This window comes from Pseudophryne corroboree, chromosome 3, assembly GCF_028390025.1.
Source record: "Pseudophryne corroboree isolate aPseCor3 chromosome 3, aPseCor3.hap2, whole genome shotgun sequence".
NCBI classification, from domain to species: Eukaryota; Metazoa; Chordata; class Amphibia; order Anura; family Myobatrachidae; genus Pseudophryne; species Pseudophryne corroboree.
In genome coordinates, this window is record NC_086446.1 from 276,905,005 (window position 1) to 276,926,318 (window position 21,314).

Here is a 21,314-nt window from a genome sequence, read left to right on the forward strand (position 1 = left end):
GAAGAAAATTCTCCTACACTGGAGGAACTAAACCCAAAGACACTCAGCGCTGGGAGGGCGTCCAGTGTCCCCTGTGGAATCGTAGAAATGGATTTACCGGAAAGTACCAAAATCCCGTTTTCTCCTTCATCCACTATGGGACACTGGAAGGTCATTACGGTGGGGACGTCCCAGAGGTCCTATTATGGATTGGAAAGCGCAGAGAGTCCTGTAAAACCGCTCGGCCAAACTGAGCAGCCGAAGCCGCAAATGTATCAAACTTGTAGAACTTGATAAACGTATGTTTCCCCGACCAAGTTGACAGTCTACACAACTGCGTCAAGGAAACTCCTCTAGTAACCGCCCAGGAAGAACCCACTGACCTAGTGGAATGGGTGGAGACCGAAGTAGGCGGAGATAGCGATGCTGCTAGATACGCCTGTCGAATAGTAAATCTGATCCAACGTGCTAATGTCTAATTTGAGGCCGGCCATCCAGGCTTGGCAGCATCATAGATCACAAAAAGAGCATCCGTCTAGCGTAAAGTAGCAGTTCTCTCTACATAAATCCGCAAGGTTCTTGAAGAGGGAGAGTCGCCTGAGAGTACTGGAACCACCATAGGCTGATTAATATTAAAGGCTGAAACAACCTTAGGTAAAAAAAGATCTGTGAGTGCGAAGTTCCGCTCTGTCCTCATGGAACATCAAATACGGAGGACGGCACGAGAGAGCTCCCTCCGAGCCGAGGCCAGTGCCAACTACACCACCTTCCATGTCAGAAATCTGTAACACCACCTTCCATGTCAGAAATCTGAGCTCCAACCGATTCCAGAGGCTCAAATAGAGATGATTGCAAAAATAAAAGAACCGTATCCAGATCCCAGGGAGCTATGGAAGGAACGAATGGTGGCTTAAGGCGGATAACCCCATGAAGAAAAGTCTGTACCGCAGGCAGTAAGGGTGGAAATTTTAACCTTTAGCGACCCTAGGCTCAAACCCGCCATGAAGCCAGCCTGGAGGAAAAGGAGAAGTCTGGCCAACCTAAAGTAAGTAGGCGAGAAATTATGCTGTTCACACCATGAGATGTATGACCTCCAAATGCGGTAATAGTGTCTAGAAGTGACCTCCTTTCTAGCACTCATTAAAGTAGGAATCACTAGTGTTGGGATGCCGTTTTGTCTTAAAAGTTTCCTCTCAACAACCACGCTGTCAAACGTAGCTGCAGTAAGTCCGGATAAACTAAAGGACCTTGTGACAGCAAATCCAGTCTCAGAGGTAGCGGCCACGGGTCGTCTATGAGTAACTGAAGGAGATCGCTGTACCAAATTCTTCAAGGCCAGTCTGGAGCCACGAGTAGAACTCTGACGGTTTCCAGTTTGATTCTCTTGTGAAGACGTGGCAATAGGGGAAACAAGTACACAAATTGGAAAGTCCAAGGGATCGTCAATGCGTCGGCCGCCTCCGCCTGTGGATCTCTGGTGCGAGAGCAATACCGAGGAAGTTTGTGCTTCCTTCTGGACGCCATGAGATCGATCTGTGGGAGTCCCTATCGACGAACCAGTGGCTGAAAAACATGCAGATTTAGTTCCCATTCGCCTGGATGCATATCCTGATGACTTAGATAATCAGTCTCCCAGTTCTCCACTCCTGGTATGAACACCGCCGATATTGCTACTGCATACCTCTCGGCCCATAAGAGGATCTTGGTGACCTCCTTCATAGCGGCTCTGCTGCGGGTTCCCCCTTGGCGATTTATGTATGCCATAGCCGTGGCATTGCCTGACTGCACGCATACTGCTCGTCCTTGTAGGAGATTACTGGCCAACAGGAGAGTGTTGTAGACAGCTCGAAGTTCCAGAATATTGATAGGTAGAGTCTGTTCTGGGAAAGCCCAGAGTCCCTGGAATTGGTAATCTAGAGTTACTGCTCCCCAGCCGCAGAGGCTGGCATCTGTCGTGAGAAGGAACCAATCCAGGAGAGCAAAGTCCCTGCCCTTTGACAGATTCGCCGTCTTCAGCCACCAAAGCAATGACAGACGAGTTTTGGGGGTTAGCTGAACCTTCTGATGCATAAAAAGATGCGAACCGGACCATTTTGAAAGGAGATCTAGTTGAAATGGTCTGGAGTGGAACCTGCCATACTGTACTGCTTCGAACGCTGCTACTATCTTCCCCAGAACACAAATACAAAGATGAAATAGAAACTCTGCTATGTTGTAAGAACAACCAAACTAACTCTTGAATGGATTGAATCTTGTCCTGAGGGAGAAATATCTTCTGAAGCACAGTGTCCATGATCATCCCTAGGAATTGAAGCCGCCGTGTCGGTTGTAACTGAGCTTTTGGATATTTATGATCCAACCATGTGTCCTGAGAAAATGCTGTTCTCATATCATCTACTAACTTCTCCTCCAACTGGGCCTTTAGGAGAAGATCGTCTAAGTAGGGGATAATGTTGACCCCCTGTGATCGTAATCGCGCCATCATTACTGCCATCACCTTTGTAGACCACACTTAACGCGTTTCGGACCTCGCTGGGTCCTTCCTTAACGCGTTAAGTGTGGTCTACAAACTCCTGCCTGTCGGACACTTATTCACCCTGCATTGTCACTCTGGAGAAGCCTCTGCAGATTCCGGACCTGTGGCTGCCAATCCCTTCCTGAAATACATCAACAGGATTTGGGTGATATGCTTGTAGTGTTCCAGTGTCACCACAAAAGGATGTTTATATGTGATTTTTATTCTTATGTGTTGTAAGTGCATTTTGTATTAAAAACTTTCTCCATTTTATACAAAATACTGCACTATCATTTACTCTCTGTGCTGATCCCCCCTGAAATGGTTAACAACCTATGAGGGAAGCACCGTTATCTTTATTTCAGAAATTCCTGAATGGTACCACACTCGACATACACTGACAAGCTACTCACAGAAACCTGTGACCCATTCATCATTTATAAAAGCTCACTATATTATTTTCATTTGGAGGTGGTGCTTTGCATGTGTACACCAATTCTGCATGTTTTTTCCTTGTGCACAGCCCTTTGGTATATGTTTGTTCATGGTTTGAGCAGAATAGCGCAGGATTAAGCACGTAATAAATCTTCCAGAATATTACCTAGTTTTGGAGTGTTGGATGAACACTCTAATTTTATGTGTATTCCTGCTGCATGATTTTGCTTGTTTTGCGCACACTTGTAACACCTAAACCATATCTTTTCAATTACCTCCTGTGTCCTTAGAGATTAGAGTGCCCAGTTCCTGACCAAACAGGAACTCACCATTATACGTATTGCTTCTACCGCCTTATTGGAATCCACATCCGCTTGCCATTGCTTAAGCCAGAGCACACAGTGAGCTGAAATAGACAAGGCCGATATCCTGGATTTGATGGTTCCGGCGTCCTTGGATGCTTCCCCCAAATATACCGCAGACTCTCCGATATGTTCTGCCAGATTAAAATCAATTGATCTGTAGGGAGACCAGATTGTAAACCTGTTACCAATTGTTCTGCCCAGGCTTCTATTGCCTTGTTAACCCACATACCAACCAGAGTAGGACGAATAAGTATCCCTGCTGCTGTGTAAATAGACTTTAAGGTATTTTCTAACCTGCGGTCTGCTTGCTCCTTTAACGAGGTAGCGCTAACCACCGGTAAGACCGTCTTCTTTGACAATCTAGATATGGAGGGATCTACCAGAGGAGGGTTCTCCCACTTAGCTCTATTTTCCTCTGGGAAAGGAAACAACAGTAACAGTCTACGTGTAACCTGGAATTTCTTATCAGGGTGCTTCCATGTTAGTGCAAAATGATCATCTATTTCCGTGGAAATAAGAACGGAGGTCACACTCTTGTTTTTGTTTTGTTTTTAAAAGCAGGCTGTGGAGGAGTCGGATCAGACTCTAATTTGTAACACCTGGCGCACTGCCAGTATGAGAGCATCTAAGCCCTCTGATTCAATATCCGCGTCATCCTGAATTACCTCTGTATCAGAGTCCTGAGGAGCTTCACCCTCCTCTACTGGAGGGATATCTTCCATGTCTGAGTCGTCAGACTGCAAAACCACTGGTAACGGTCTCTTTTTGGAAACTGCCTGTGTAGAAACAGAGGTGGGGGATTTAGAAGCCCCCATAGACTTACGTAACTTCGCTACTGACTTGGCTAGATAGTGTGTCCACTCTGGTTCAGATAGAGAAGTCTGAGCTCTGGATTCTTCTCTATCTTTACGGGAAGCTGCCAGCACCACCGACCGATCTGTCATGACTCCAGACAATTGAACCAACCATGGTGGAGTGGGATCCTGCATAGTTGCAGGTGCTGGAGAAGTTACTTCACAGTTATCACAATATAATGAACCCTCATTCTGTTGAGTGAATTTTGCAGAGCACTTCTTACAAGCATATAGCTTCTGAGAAGCCTTGGAAGAAGTGCCTCTGCCAGTCATTGTCAGTAATAAAAATGAAGAAGAAAAAAAACAAAAAAAAAAACTAAATAAATAAATAATAATACAGGTACAGTAGTGAACTGTTAGAAACAGAGAGAAGACAATAGAGAAGGGGAAGATAGGTGAGAGACCAGTCACAGCCGTCCTGACAGTTACTTAGTGTAACTCACAGGCATTCCTTATACAGTTTTACTATATAATAGTGACTCTAACTACTCTCCCCCTTTATACTGGTATCAAAGATACCCGACCACCGCTCTGAGCCTTCCGGTTCTGCAGCATCCTTTTCTGAAGTGGCGCCGCCTTTTGAGCACAGTGCTCCAGAGCTTAGCTCCACCCCCCGCCTCCAGCACCCTGCTAGGCGGGAAATTCAAAGATGCTCCAATCGGTGAGCACTGAAGTACCGCCGCTGTACAGAGCGGCTCTGGTACTCAGAGTGGAGCAGAGTGCCCTGTAGGAAGTTATCTGGAGACTGCTAGTCAGAGCTCTGTTTATACTCACCACTGTCTTGCTGAACCGGCTGGGCGCTAGGCTGTGCGGACCCTAGCAGACCTGCATGGGGGAGGGGCATAGAAGGGAGGAGCCAGTCACTATTCAAATAATTTAAAGTGCCGGCTCCACTTGTCTGCCATCTATACGGAGGAAAGGAGATACCAGCACTCACTTTTGGACATAAAAGTTATTATTTATTTAATCTTCATAAATATTCCATTGCATATAGACAGCCCGACAGCTGTTTCAGCCAGCCCCTGAAGAAAACTACTCTGTGCTGGTTTTAACAGCTGTCGATCTATATGCAATGGAATCTTTATGAACATTAAATAATCGTTTTTCATCTCCAAAAGAGAGTGCTGGCATCTCTTTTTCCATTACCTGGGAAAAGTGAGTGTTAATATTAACTATTTTTTGACCTTGCACCACCATATTTTTGTTTGTTAATTCTTTCACCGAGTGCTGTCTTTTCCATTTTCTATATATTTTATATATAAAACTGTGCAAAAGTTTTAGGCAGGTGTAGAAAAAATGCTGCAAAGTAAGAATGCTTTCAAAAGTAGTTTGGGGATTAATGGTGTCCTCAAAAGCTGAGAAATACAGGCAGGTACTTATCCATCATGCAATAGCATCAGGGAGGAGTCTGATTGGCTCCAAATTTATTCTGCAGCAGACAACAACCCCAAGCATACAACCAATGGGCCTAATTCAGAGTTGATTGTAGCCGTGCAAAATTTTGCATGGCTACATTCATTTACTCTGAAATGCGGGGGGACGCCTAGCACGGGGCTAGTCCGCCCCGCATGTCAGGCCCTACCCCCCACACAAGTACAAAAGCATCGCACGGTGGCGATGCTTTTGTACTTGATGAGTAGCTCCCTACCAGCACAGGGGGCTACTCGTCGCTGACTGGGTCACAGCGGCTGCGTGTGATGTCACACAGCTGCCATGGCCCGCACGGTCCAGGCACACCTGCGTTGCCCGGACTGTGCCCCTAAAACGGTGGACAAACGCAGCCGGCCCGCCCCTCCTACCCAGCGACCGCCTCTGCCTGTCAATCAGGCAGAGGCGATCGCAGGGCTGAGATGGCCGTCGGCTGTCTGGCATGCGCAGTTCAGGCATAATCGGCTGCTGTGCAAAAACGCACAGCAGCGATCAGGTCTGAATGTTCTTTACTTCTGAGTAAAGAAGAACAGGGAGTCCTGGAAGTGATGATATTGCACCCACAGAACCCCAATCTCAACATCATCGAGTCTGTCTGGAATTACATGAAGAGACAGAAGGATTTTAGCAAGCCTACATCCACAGAAGATCTGTGGTTAGTTCTCCAAGATGTTTGGAACAACCTCCCTGCAGAGTTCCTTCAAAAACTATGTGCAAGTGTACCTAGAAGAATTGATGCTGTGATGTTGTTTTGAAGGCAAAGGGTGATCACAACAAATATTGATTTGATTTAGATTACTCGCGTTCATTCACTTTGCATTTTGCTAATAGTTTTTTTTTATAAATTAACACTTCTATTTTTGAAAGCATTCTTACTTTTCAGCATTGTTTACACATCTGCCTAAAACTTTTGGACAGTACCTTGTATATATTTTACAACATATATATCTCATTCAGAAGTTTATAATAAAGTTATGGTGATGAAAATTATGAATAGTCTCCAAGAAGTCTCCTAAGCATTTCACATAATAGAACTCAAACCTGGGGAATTGGTGTTGAAAAGCACCTGTGTAACTATTACCTTTGCAGGAGCTTACTGCAATATGTTGGAACGTGAACAGGCTGTGACTGGCGTGCATTGTACTTTGGAGACAGGGCTGTGTGGCCAGGAGTGAACAAACGCTATGATCTAGAGCCAACCCCTGCAGACATCCAGGGGTTATGATGTAATACATCTTTGCTAATGGCACCTATCCTATCCTTAATTAATTCTGGCTAAAAATCTTAAAATCAGATAAAAATTTTGATTGTCAAAAAGATAGCTTGATGGGTAAACATTTTAATTTCAGGACAATTTGATCTAAAAACATGGAACGGCCTAGTGAGATCTGCATATGACTCCAAGCTTAACAGCCTAAAAGGTCTAACAAAGGGCCTAATTCAGCACGAGTTGTAGTTTTGCGAAAATTCTCAGAACTACAACTCCTTCCACTAGCATGTGGGGGGCCGCCCAGCACAATGCAAAGCCGCCCTGCATGCCGGGTCCATCCCCCCCTAAAATGCAAGCAAAGTGCTCGTATCTTTAGAGCAGCACCCTGCCTGCTGTCACGCTTGGCTGAATTTGAGGATCCGGCAACTGAGATTTGCCAGAGGAAGTGATTGCCCGCGGATGAAGAAGACGAGGGGGCTGGATATAGTTCCTTCTCATGGGACACGAGACCAATGGAGAACGTAGGCAGGACTAGGAGACGGGTAGTAGTAGTTTAACAGATAACAAGACTGAAGACAAAGAACTGCGGACAAGTAGATTGTGGCTTTGAAAGACGAGGCTGAACTGCGGACTTGTTGATTGAAAGACGAGGCTGAAGAGCACGGGGACTGTCCGTGATCTGTGACCCTTACTGGGTCGGGATTCTCAGGAGCGCTCTCACAAGCGGTAGTAGGTTAGAAACGGCAGGGCTGTGGCAACAAATAAATGACGGCAGAGCAGAGCCAGGGAGTAACCAGGACACGGAAGGAATCCTGGGAACACAGAACTATAGCACCTACACCTTGGTAGTAACTTGAAGCACTGGTGCCCTTGTCATAAACCAGCCCCATTTTATAAGGAGAGATCTCCCTGGATTGGCTGAATACAACAGGAAGCCTGCACCATTGCTCAGAATTGGTCTCCAACATGGCGGCTCCCTGTAAGGCAGACATTCTTGCTGGTGCTTAGACACTCCCTTGTCCCTGGCCTCCCAGCAACTGCATTCAGTGAGATCCGCTGCAGCAGCATCCCCCCACTGCGAGCGGACCCACCACAGCCGCCTACCCACCGCTGGCGGACCCGTCGCAGACCTCCTCCGCCGCTGCCAACCAGCCGCCCGCACAGCAGACCCCGCGGCCCCGGCGTCCAGGTAAGACCCCGGACGCTGACACCTGCACAGCCTAGCCGCGAAGGCGGGCGCCAGGCCGCCATGTTTTGGGTCGCAGCAGCTGAATGCAACGTCACACAGCCACCGCGGCCCACGATGCAAGCGGTCCAGACACGCATCCGTTGTCTGGACCACGCTCCCCCCACAGACACCCACAAAATGCAGCAACGTTACCACACCCCGCCAGCACTTAAATTGCGGTCGCATTTGATTGCAGTCTAAGTCCGAATAGCAATTTCCACACTTCAGCGTATGAAGCTGAATTAGGCCCAGAGAGTGGTAATTTGCAGTGAAGTAGATAAAGGATAATGGGGGTGATTTAGACCTGATCACTAGGCTGCTAAAATTGTTGTCCTGTGATCAGATAGTTGCCGCCCAAGGGGAGTGTATATTCGCCGTGTGTGTACGCCGAGCTGCTAAAAAACACCTCAGTCAGCAGACAGCTGCAAATCTGTTAGCAGCTCACTCACCATTGAATGATTTGCCCTGTGTGCAGTCTCTGCGCAGCCCAGGACTTACTTCTCCAAGGCGATGAGAACGGGCTGATCGGGGCCGGAGCTGATGTCACACAACCTCCAAGAAAACGCTTGGAAACGCCTGCCCAAAAAATAGGCGATACCTGTTGTTGTTTGCCGAATCGCGTGCGCATTGCGGTGCATACGCTTTCACAGTTAATAGCTGATCGCCCGCTGTGTGCGAAAACGCACAGCAGAGATCAGGTCTGAATCGGGCCCCTTGTCTTGTCATTGTATGGTACATTAGTGCATGTTACAAGATGTCTTTACCTATTAGCTTAATTTAAAGAAAATGTCTCTTTAAAACCAAAGTCCTGCTCTATAACCTCTGTAGAGTGATTTGGCCAGCAGCTCTAGGAAGCAGGTCCTGCCTGTTGCCATGACAAATCCGGGGGAGGCAAATGGGTTCAGCCAGTTACATCTTTCGAGCAGCTTACTTCTATGGAGATGGCATTTAAGGACAGTATTAAATCACACAACTTATAAATAGAAGCAGGTAACTTGTAAAGGTAATATACAGTAACTGAGGAATTATACCCCAGAGGTCAATTGCTGTATGATTTATCACTGCTTTATGTATGTATCACAATGGTAATAGGAACAATAATACACAGAAATGTATGAAATAATAAAAACAGAGGGGGCACTGCAATAACTGAGCATTCCTTCTACTTTTTTTCTGCTACATATAATACTGGTTCCATGAATTCATGAATAATCTGTATTACACTATGAAGCATCCCATTGGCTTTCATTATGGCAGAATCGGAGGTCTATGGTATATTCCTAGTAATTTACATTTTTTGGGGTGCTTAGAGATTATATTATAACTAATATAACTGACACAACATATACAGTAACCTCAGTCTCAGCCCCCTGCACGGACCTTCACTGCTGTACCCCCCCCCCTTCCCCATCAGGTCCATCATGGCTCCGTAAATTATCAAATTCACTCAGATCTTCCACCTCCTCTTCTCCCTCGCTTTTGGGTAAATTTACTATGAATCCTGTCTCACCTGTATTTGCCTGAAAGTGAGCACGGTTGAGATCGATCAGATACATTTCTTTGTTTGTTTAAACTAAAACACGGGAATTTAGTATGGTACCGTATTTTAGTCAATTCCCCTACTCAAATAACCAGGACCTGTGCGAGTCCTCATTGTAAGCCGCAAGCCTCCTTAGGAGCAGACTGCTGATTGACAGCGTGACTGCTCATAGCCAATCAAACTTTCCCCCATAGACTTCAATGATGGGAACCCGCTATATTGTATCAAATGATCGGAACCGCAATGTTGATCTCTAGTAACCTTGTGGTTAACATAATTGTTTTTATTTGAGCTAACACTCTTGTGTTTGTCCTTTAGCAAATTTCCTTGATTGAAAAAAATGCCAAATCAGGCAAAAACAGAGCTTAGTAAATTTACCCCCTGATGTCTGTTCTAATCTTTTCACCCTTTCACTCTTGTCAGGTACTGTCCCGCTGAATTCAAGCAAGCCCTGGTCTCTCCCATTCTTAAAAAAAAAAAACCTCCCTTGCCCAGACACTCTAATTATCGCCTCATTTTTCTGCTCCCCTTTGCCTTAAAGCTACTCAGGTAAAGTGTCTATAGCAACCTTACTATCCCTCTTTACTTCCACTCAGTGCTTGACCCACTTCAGTCTGGCTTTCATCCTCTTCACTTTACAGAAACTACCCTCACTATAATCAGTAATGATCTTCTTGCTGCCAAAAAACAAGGGCTACTACTCTGCTCATTGTCCTTCACCTCTTTGATGCTATTGACACCATGGATCATTCTCTTCTCCTGCAAATCCTTTACTCCATTGGTCTGCATAAGGGATGTAGTTATGTGACCTGCTGCGTTGCACTCGCCCGTCCCCCGCCGGCAATCTAAACCCATGGATCCAGTGGTCGGTATGGTGGCTGGCGGTATCCCAACCGCCGGTCTTCCATACCCAACCCCTGCATGACACTGACCTCTCATAATTATCCTTCTAGTTGCTCTCTCGTCTCTTCTTGTGACTTCACTTCACCTCTCTTCCTCTACCAGTTGGTGTACCCAAGTGTCTGTTCTTTTGATCTCATTATATTATCACTCCTTTATTCTTCCTCCTTAGGTAATTATAGCAGGTCTTTTGACCTCTATCAACTGTATGATGATATTCACATCTACCTTTCCTCCCCGATCTCTTCCTCTCCCATCTCACTCATGTCTCCCACCACCCATTGGTATTTAGGTTGAAATGTTGTCAGATCACTTTAAATACAAAAGGGACACTGGGTTAATAAATTCACGTCTAAAGCACATGTACATCCAAATGATTATATATCATGCCAAGTATAAGTTATTGGTTCCAAACTGATCTCCACCATGGCAGCACCACATTGTGTCTCCTACTATATCATTATGGAGTAAGACAGTGACAGAACTAAAGGTGAAAATTGTATGATGATTTCTATTTAACACCAATCAAGGGTGAGTTGATATATTTGCATTTACAGATAATCTGAATATCATTACATTACACACTAGTGTCACACCTTTTTCCTCTAAATATTCTGGGATACACATTTGGAGAAATTCTTAATCACTCAGAAGAAATAGAGAGTGCTGGAACACCCTCCCCTACTTGACTATTAAAGGAGCCCAGACAAAAGGCTCCAGCTGTTCCTGGTTGCACATCATTTTTCCCACTTGTTCCCTAATAAGTATCTGGCACCAGCCACCACATTCTCCTCTACATAAGTCTACATAATGGCTGTCTCTTATGTCTAAACTAGAGCATAGTTTGTTTTTTTAAATGCAGGACATGTGTGTATTATTCTAAAATTCATTACCATTCCTATTTTTAGACCAGTGGGAATGTTGCCTGTAGATTTATTAGCAGGATTCCTACCTGTTGGTGGTCACAAGAACCGCTTTCACCCCTTCAACACCACTGCCGTCCATAATGTTATCGGGTGTGGTCACAACTACCACCTCCTCCACATGCACACTGACATCTGGTGTGGCCATGGCTGCCCCCAGGCAATGGGCTGGAAGACCCACAGAGTACTGCAAGAAAGGAAATACATTTACACCACACGGCTCTATGGGGCACTTCGATTGTCCGCACAAGCGCCCATCTTTTAGATGGGGCGATATTCAATTATTGATCCCGGCGGGTGCAAGTTAACAGGCCATACACTTTGCGCCCAGTTAGACGAGGTTTAGCTACATAAAGCATCCATCTCTGAATCAGGCCCATAGTCTTTATAGAAAACTTGAGAAGATTATCATAGCTCTCAATAGTCTTAATTTTGATTGGACAGTCCCGAGTTGGGGTTGATTGAGATGTGTTTCCTTGCCTCAGGCAGACAATAAAATTCTGTATACACATTAAATGGCTTTTTATTTTAAAAATGTACACCAGGAGTGTGGCCATGCATACCAGGATGTGGCCATACCACCACTGAAGAGATTGAAGAGCTTGGACACATCTCAAGATATTTCAGTTCACGACTACTGGGAGAAATAAAGAAGTCTATTATCTGGGGGCACTGTTGACTCTGAATTTCAAGAAAATGTAACTTTTATTAGAGTCATTGCATAAGCACATTGATACAATTATGCTTACACATCAAATATAATGTATGTTTTAAACCTTTGAAGCAGCATATTGGGAACATATCCTCTTTCAGGTCTATTATTAATTATATTATATTATAATATAGATAGATAGATAGATAGATAGATAGATAGATAGATAGATAGATAGATAGATAGATAGATAGATAATAAGATTTTAAACCTACCGGTAAATCTATTTCTCCTAGTCCGTAGAGGATGCTGGGGACTCCGTAAGGACCATGGGGTATAGACGGGCTCCGCAGGAGATAGGGCACCTAAAAGAACTTTGACTATGGGTGTGCACTGGCTCCTCCCTCTATGCCCCTCCTCCAGACCTCAGTTAGAGAACTGTGCCCAGAGGAGATGGACACTACAAGGCAGGATTTAGAAATCCAAGGGCAAGATTCATACCAGCCCACACCAATCATACCATGTAACCTGGATCATACATAACCAGTTAAACGTATGAACAAAAAACAGCAACGGTCCAAGACCGATTCCAACTGTAACATAACCCTTATGTAATCAACAACTATATACAAGTCTTGCAGAGTTTCCGTACTGGGACGGGCGCCCAGCATCCTCTACGGACTAGGAGAAATAGATTTACCGGTAGGTTTAAAATCTTATTTTCTCTTACGTCCTAGAGGATGCTGGGGACTCCGTAAGGACCATGGGGTTTATACCAAAGCATCCAATCGGGCGGGAGAGTGCGTATGACTCTGCAGCACCGACTGAGCAAAAGCTAGGTCCTCATCAGCCAGGGTATCAAACTTGTAGAATTTAGCAAAAGTGTTTGACCCCGACCAAGTCGCCGCTCGGCAAAGTTGTAATGCCGAGACGCCTCGGGCAGCCGCCCAAGAAGAGCCCACCTTCCTAGTGGAATGGGCCTTAACCGAATTTGTCACCGGCAATCCAGCCGTAGAGTAAGCCTGCTGAATCGTATTACAGATCCAGCGAGCAATAGTCTGCTTCGAAGCAGGAGCGCCAATCTTATTGGCCGCATACAGGATAAACAGAGCCTCTGTTTTCCTAATTCTAGCCGTTATGGCTACATAAATTTTTAAGGCCCTGACTACGTCCTGGGATCTGGAATCCTCCAGGTCACTAGTAGCCACAGGCACCACAATAGGTTGATTCATATGGAACGAAGAAACCACTTTAGGCAAAAATTGCGGACGTGTCCTCAATTCAGCTCGATCCACATGAAAAATCAAGTAGGGGCTCTTGTGTGACAAAGCCGCCAATTCTGACACTCGCCTTGCTGATGCTAAGGCCAACAACATGACCACCTTCCAGGTAAGAAATTTCAACTCAACCTTGTTAAGCGGTTCAAACCAGTGTGATTTTAGGAACTGCAACACCACGTTGAGGTCCCATGGTGCCACTGGAGGCACAAAAGGGGGCTGGATGTGCAGCACTCCCTTTACAAACGTCTGGACTTCTGGAAGAGAAGCCAATTCCTTCTGAAAGAAAATCGAGAGGGCCGAGATCTGAACCTTAACAGAGCCTAATTTCAGGCCCATATCCACTCCTGTATGTAGGAAGTGGAGAAAACGACCCAGATGAAAATCTTCCGTAGGTGCATTCTTGGTCTCACACCAAGACACATACTTTCGCCAGATATGGTGATAAAGCTTAACCGTCACCTCCTTCCTGGCCTTTATTAAAGTAGGGATGACCTCTTCCGGAATCCCCTTTTTTGCTAGGATTCGGCGTTCAACCGCCATGCCGTCAAACGTAACCGCGGTAAGTCTTGAAATACACAGGGCCCCTGTTGCAACAGGTCTTCCCTCAGCGGAAGAGGCCAGGGATCTCCCGTGAGCATCTCTTGTAGATCTGAGTGCCAGGCCCTTCAAGGCCAGTCTGGGACAACGAGTATCGTCTGTACTCTTCTTCGTCTTATGATCCTCAACACTTTTGTGATGAGAGGAAGAGGAGGAAACACGTAGAACAACTTGAACACCCACGGTGTTATCAGAGCGTCTACTGCTACTGCCTGAGGGTCCTGAGACCTGGCACAATACCTCCGAAGTTTTTTGTTGAGGCGTGACGCCATCATGTCTATTTGAGGAGTTCCCCAAAGACGTATTATGTCTCCAAAGACTTCTTGATGAAGTCCCCACTCTCCTGGATGGAGATCGTGTCTGCTGAGGAAGTCTGCTTCCCAGTTGTCCACTCCCGGAATGAAGACAGCCCACAGAGCGCTCATGTGATTTTCCGCCCAGCGAAGAATCCTGGTGGCTTCCGCCATCGCGACTCTGCTTCTTGTCCCGCCTTGGCGGTTCACATGAGCCACTGCTGTGACATTGTCTGACTGAATCAGAACCGGTAGGTTTCGAAGAAGACTCTCCGCTTGTCGAAGGCCGTTGTATATGGCCCTGAGTTCCAACACATTGATGTGTAGACATGACTCCTGGTCTGACCAAAGTCCCTGAAAATTCTTCCTTGTGTGACTGCTCCCCATCCTCGGAGGCTCGCGTCCGTGGTAACCAGGATCCAATCCTGAATTCCGAATCTGCGACCCTCCAGTAGGTGAGCACTTTGCAACCACCACAGGAGAGACACCCTGGCCCCTGGGGACAGAGTTATTTTTCGATGTAAGTGTAGATGGGACCCGGACCACTTGTCCAGAAGGTCCCATTGAAAAGTCCTTGCATGGAACCTTCCGAATGGAATGGCCTCGTAGGCCGCCACCATCTTTCCCAGAACTCGAGTGCACTGGTGAACAGACACCCTTTTCGGTTTCAGCAGGTCTCTGACCATGTTCTGGATGTCCTGGGCTTTCTCTATTGGAAGGAAGACCTTCATTTGTTCCGTATCCAGCATCATACCTAGGAACGGTAATCGAGTTGTCGGAATCAACTGTGACTTCGGTAGATTTAGAATCCAACCGTGTTGCTGGAGCCCTCTCAGAGAGAGCGCCACACTGCTCAGCAATTTCTCCCTTGATCTCGCTTTTATCAGGAGATCGTCCAAGTATGGGATAATTGTGAGTCCATGCTTGCGCAGGACCACCATCATTTCCGCCATTATCTTGGTGAAAATCCTCGGGGCCGTGGAAAGTCCAAACGGCAACGTCTGAAATTGGTAATGACAATCCTGTACAGCGAATCTCAGGAATTTTTGATGGGGGGGATATATGGGGACATGAAGGTACGCATCCTTTATGTCCAGAGACACCATAAACTCCCCCTCCTCCATATTGGCTATTATCGCTCTGAGCGATTCCATTTTGAATTTGAATCTTTTTATGTACATGTTTTGGGATTTCAGATTCAAGATAGGTCTGACCGAACCGTCCGGTTTCGGGACCACAAAGAGGGTTGAGTAGTAACCTCTTCCCTGCTGGTTCATGGGAACCCTGATTATCACTTGCTGTATACACAGCGTTTGAATTGCAGCTAACACTACATCCCGTTCCGACGTGGAAACTGGTAGGACCGACTTGAAAAATCGGCGCGGGGGCACCTCTTCGAATTCCAGTTTGTAACCCTGGGAAACTATTTCTAACACCCAGGGATTCAGGTCTGAGCTGACCCAGACCTCGCTGAAAAGTCGAAGACGTGCGCCCACCGGTGCGGACTCCCTCAGGGGAGTCCCGGCGTCATGCTGTGGGTTTTGGAGTAGCCGGGGAGGACTTTTGTTCCTGGGCGCCTGCCGAAGCAGGTGTTCTTTTGCCTCTGCCCTTACCTCTGGCAAGGAAGGAGGATCCCCGACCTCTTCTGGACTTGTGCGACCGAAAGGACTGCATCTGATAGGGTGGTATTTTCTATTGCTGTTGGGGAATATATGGTAAAAAATTTGATTTACCTACTGTAGCTGTGGAAACCAGGTCAGTCAACCCATCCCCAAACAATACATCACCCTTATAGGGTAGTACTTCCATATGCTTTTTGGAACCCGCATCACCCGTCCATTGGCGAGTCCATAAGGATCGTCTCGCTGAGATAGACATGGCATTGGCCCTAGAAGCCAGTAATCCAATGTCTCTTTGAGCATCCCTCATAAATAAGACTGCGTGTTTTATATGGGCTATAGTTAAGAATATAGTATCCTTATCCATATTATCAAAATTATCTGTCAGCTCATCTGCCCAAGATGCAACTGCGCTACACACCCCTGCCGACGCAATCGTCGGTTGTAGTACAGCACCCGTATGAGAATAAATACCCTTTAAGGTAGTTTCTTGCCTGCGATCTGCAGGGTCCTTAAGGGCAGCTGTGTCAGGAGACGGTAGCGCCACCTTCTTGGACAAGCGCGTCAGGGCCTTGTCCACAGTGGGAGGTGATTCCCAAATCTCCCTGTCCTGTTTAGGGAAGGGGTATGCCATATAAATTCTTTTGGGGATCTGCGGCCTCTTCTCCAGAGTCTCCCAAGCTTTTATAAAGAATTCATTTAATTCATGAGATGTGGGAAAATTAATAATCTGTTTCTTTTCCTTAAACATGTGTACCCTTGTGTCGAGGACCGAGGGTTCATCCTCAATATGCAAGACATCCCTAATTGCCACAATCATACACTGAATGGTTTTAGTCACCCTAGGGTGCAATTTTACTTCGTCATAGTCAACACTGGAATCAGAGTCCGTGTCGGTAGTAGTGTCTTGTGTTAAGGGACGTTTTTGAGACCCCGACGGGCCCTGTGAATCGGTCCAATCCGAGGACTGACCCAATGATGTTCCCCTTAATTCAGCCTTATCAAGCTTCTCATGTAAAGATGTCCCACTTGCATTTAACCTATGCCACATGCTCATCCAATCCTGAGTCGGCACCAGCGACGGGGACACACCACTCATTTGCTCTACCTCCTCCTTGGAGAAGCCTTCCGCTTCAGACATGTCGACACACACTTACCGACACCCCACACTCACAGGGAGTTACCTATAAGGGGACAAAACCCCAACCAGGCCCTTAGGGGAGACAGAGAGAGAGAATGCCAGCACACACCCAGCGCCCAAACACTGGAATATATGACCAGATAGCGCTTTTATATATTTATAATGTTAATCTCCACTCACTGCGTCGCCAATGTGCCCCCCTCCTCTTTTTTCCAGCCTGTGAAGCTCAGCAGGGGAGAGAACAGGGAGCCAGCGTTTTCTCATGCAGCCTCTGTGGAGAAAATGGCGCTGGATAGTGCCGAGGATCAAGCCCCGCCCACCCGACGGCGGGCTTCGGTCCCCTCATGATATTGTAAGAAAATGGCGGGGGTCCGTGGATTTACTGTCCCACAGCCTAATCCAACATATTTATGCCCAAATTGAGGTTTATTGCTGCCCAGGGCGCCCCCCCCTGTGCCCTGCACTCTACAGTGCCTCTTGTGTGTGTGTGTGTGACATGGGAGCAATGGCGCACAGCTTACCGCTGCGCGCTTAACTCATGAAGATCTGATGTCTTCTGCCGCCTGAAGTCTTTTCCTCAATACTCACCCGGCTTCTATCTTCGGCATCTGTGAGGAGGACGGCGGCGCGGCTCCGGGACGAACCCCAGGTGAGGCCTGTGTTCAGACTCCCTCTGGAGCTAATGGTGTCCAGTAGCCTAGAAGCAGTGCCCAACCTTACAAGCCAGCTCTGCTTCTCTCTCCTCAGTCCCACGATGCAGGGAGCCTGTTGCCAACAGGACTCCCTGAAAAAAAAAACCTAACAAAATTCTTTAAAACAGCAAACTCTTGAGAGCTCACTGCTTTGTACCCTTTCTCCACTGGGCACAGAATCTAACTGAGGTCTGGAGGAGGGGCATAGAGGGAGGAGCCAGTGCACACCCATAGTCAAAGTTCTTTTAGCTGCCCTATCTCCTGCGGAGCCCGTCTATACCCCATTGTCCTTACGGAGTCCCCAGCATCCTCTAGGACGTAAGAGAAATATAGATATATATACACACACACACACACACACACACACACACACACACACACACACACACACACACTGAACTAAATTTTAATGCAATTAGAAGTCAAAAGTGTCCCAAGACAAGAGTCTTCTTTATTTCTCCCAGTAGTAGTAGTAGTAGTAGTAGTAGTAGTAGTAGTAGTAGTAGTAGTAGTAGTAGTAGTAGTAGTATTATTATATACTTCTGACTCAGAAGAGCACCACCAAACCACATATTGGGGGTAATTCAGAGTTGATCGCAGCAGGAACTTTGTTAGCAGTTGGGCAAAACCATGTGCACTGCCGGGGAGGCAGATATAACATGTGCAGAGAGAGTTAGATTTGGGTGTGGTGAGTTCAATCTGCAATCTAAATTGCAGTGTAAAAATAAAGCAGCCAGTCTTTACCCTGCACAGAAACAAAATAACCCACTCAAATCTAACTCTCTCTGCACGTTATATCTGCCCCCCCTGCAGTGCACATGGTTTTGCCCAACTGCTAAACAATTCCCTGCTGCGATCAACTTGGAATTACCCCCATTATCCACAGCTGTGTGGGTATTATCCACAGCTGTGTGGGTATTATCCACAGCTGTGACCCTAATAAATGACATAGGTAGTTGGTTAAGCAAATAAACAAAAATTTTTGTTTTCTCTCTGTACCTCCTTCCTGGCTTGCATTACCCAGGTTGGAGGTAAGGGAGGGACCTAGAGCCTGATTCATTAAGGAATGCAAATGCAGAGCTGCATGTGCAGTCCTTAGCAATGCAAATGCAGGAGAAAGTGCATACCACCTCCTTCCTGCAATTGCAATGCGATCGCATCTCAGATGAAAATCGCAATCGTTCATCTGTGACAGCAGGCCGCCCCCGTCTCTCCCCCCGAACGCTTCTGCCTATCAGGCAGAGGCATTTGCATACCTGCACCTTGATGGCAGGACCCTTTCTGTACATGTGCAGAACCTATCCTGCGCGTGTGCAGGACCCTAGCATCGGGGAAATGCAGCAAGGATCGATTATGTGATCCTTACTGACTCACCCCCCTAGTGCTGAGACATAGCCCCTTTCCCCAGATTTGCTCGATTTATGTAAGAACAGATATTTCAGTTCAGCAAGCTGCACAAAATATTTCTTTTCCTGAAGCAATTTACATCAGTCACCCCATGAGGGGTTTAGCTCACAGGCTAAACTGGTAGCTATTCAATTAATTCCCACGAGCAGCCCCAAGGCTGCACTTATTGCAGATTTCTGGTCCCTCCAGATGTGTGAACAGAAATCTGCAATTAAGTAGGGCTTCTGATCAGGTGGTGAGTGCCAGGTGCACCATAACTGCATTAAGCCCGGCACCTAGCACTAGTAGCCGTTGCGGGAGTTAACTGAATAGCTCCCAGCACTGAGCCCGGGAGCTGAATTCCCATGCAACAACTGAATTGCCCCTTATGTTCAGGGTGACTTAACCAAACTGTACTGCCAAATGGATATCAAATAGAATTTTTATGAACTAAGAAATTAAAACTTGAATTTTAAGAGTAATGCTGTATTTTGCAGAGACCAAAAATTGGGTCAGTACAGAATAGACACAAATAAAAAAGCAAATGACTATTCAAAGTAATATATTATCCAACTAAAAATAGGAACTTAATACCTACCGGTAATTCCTTTTCTCCTAGTCCGTAGTCGATACTGGGTTCTTGTACTTTAGTACCATGGGGTATAGATTGGGTCCACTGGAGCCTGGCACTTTAAAAACCTTTAGTGTGTATATATGTGTGCTGGCTCCTCCCCTCTATGCCCCTCCTACCAGACTCAGTCTAGGAAAACTGTGCCCAAGGAGACTGACATATGAGAGAAGAAACATTACAACAGCGGTGAGGCAATAAGCCAACACACAACCATAAACGAAAGGAGGGTGCTAACCAGAACAGAGGATAGCAACACCAACCCAACCAGGATAGCACAGCTATCCCAACAACATAATGAGACCGCAACGCCGGTCCAACCAAATACTTACACAGGTAAGCAGGAACGAAGCACTGAGGCGGGCACCCAGTATCCACTACGGACTAGGAGAAAAGGAATTACCGAAAGGTATTAAATTCCTATTTTCTCTTACGTTCTAGTGGATACTGGGGTCTTGTACTTCAGTACCATGGGGAAGTCCCAGAGGTCCCAAACGGGTGGGAGAGTGCCGAGACCCCTGTAAAACCGCCTGACCAATCTGAAGGTCATCCCTGGCTAGGATATTGACCAGATTGTAAAATTCTATCGTGTTTGAACCAGACCAAGTAGCAGCTCAGCACAACTATAGGGCCGACACTCCCCGGGCAGCCTCCCAGGAAGAGCCCACCGACCTTGTCGAGTGGGCCTGAATAGATGTCGGCAAGGGCAGAGCCGCCAAAGTATGTGCCTGTTGGATGGTCAACCGGAGACAGCGAACAATGGATTGCTTAGAAGCCGGCCGACCAAACTTGGAGGCATCATAAAGGACAAACAGCAAGTCAGACTTCAGATGATGAGCCGTCCTTTTGACATAAATCTTCAGGGCCCTGACCACATCCAGGGACTCAGGACCAACGGAAGCGTCAGACAACACCGACACCACAATAGGTTGATTCACATGAAAAGGCTGACACCACTTTTGGCAAGAACTGAGGACGGGTCCTAAGGTCCACTCTGTCTTCATGAAATATCAAATAAAGGGCTCTTACAGGATAAGGCTCAATTCAGACACCCGTCTGTCAGACGCCAGTGCTAATAACATCACCGTCTTCCAGGTGAAAATTTTTAACTCCACCCTATGTAAGGGTTCAAACCAGTCCGATTGGAGAAAAGGACAGAACCACATTGAGGTTCCACAGAGCCATGGGAGGTACAAAGCGCGGTTGCAAATGAAGAAATCCCTTCAAGAAAGTTTGTACTTCAGGTAACACGGCAAGTTGTTTCTGGAAGAAAATAGAGAGCGCAGAATTCTGAACTTTGATTAAGCCTAACCGTAGGCCCATATCCACTACTTGCAGGAAAAGTAGAAAACAACCAATTGTAAATTCCACGGGAGAAACCTTTCTACCCTCACACCAGGAAACATACTTTTTCCAGATACGATGGTATTGGACTGGATCATGGTGGAAATTACCTTGGGGAGGGGGGGGGGGGGGGGAAGAGACCTTTCCTAGCTAGAATTACCATCTCAACTTCACAGCCGTCAAACGTAGCCGCTGTAAGTCTGGATAGACGAACGGACCTTGTTGAAGAAGATCTTCTCGGAGCGGTAGAGGCCAGGGGTCCTACAGAGCCATAGTTAGGAGGTCCGAGTACCATGCCCATCGTG

The 21,314-nt window shown here is 46.6% G+C and overlaps 1 protein-coding gene across 7 annotated transcripts in view; it reads right to left on the reverse strand.

The window, feature by feature from the left end:
* Positions 1–21,314, reverse strand: part of GMEB2 (glucocorticoid modulatory element binding protein 2) — a 131,576-nt gene that overhangs the window by 58,977 nt on the left and 51,285 nt on the right. For 3 of the 7 annotated variants that reach the window (XM_063959145.1, XM_063959143.1, XM_063959144.1), the window contains exons 2-3: positions 11,407–11,564; positions 10,683–10,766 (exon numbers count right to left, since the gene is read on the reverse strand). The exons of 1 other annotated variant lie outside the window; for it this stretch is intronic. In XM_063959145.1, coding sequence (XP_063815215.1) covers positions 10,683–10,766; positions 11,407–11,525 — 203 coding nt within the window. In that variant the 5' untranslated portion in view covers positions 11,526–11,564. Of the gene's footprint in view, positions 1–8,778; positions 8,834–10,682; positions 10,767–11,406; positions 11,565–21,314 lie in introns of those variants that run through there. 3 more of the 7 variants (XM_063959148.1, XM_063959146.1, XM_063959150.1) reach the window with 2 other exon arrangements.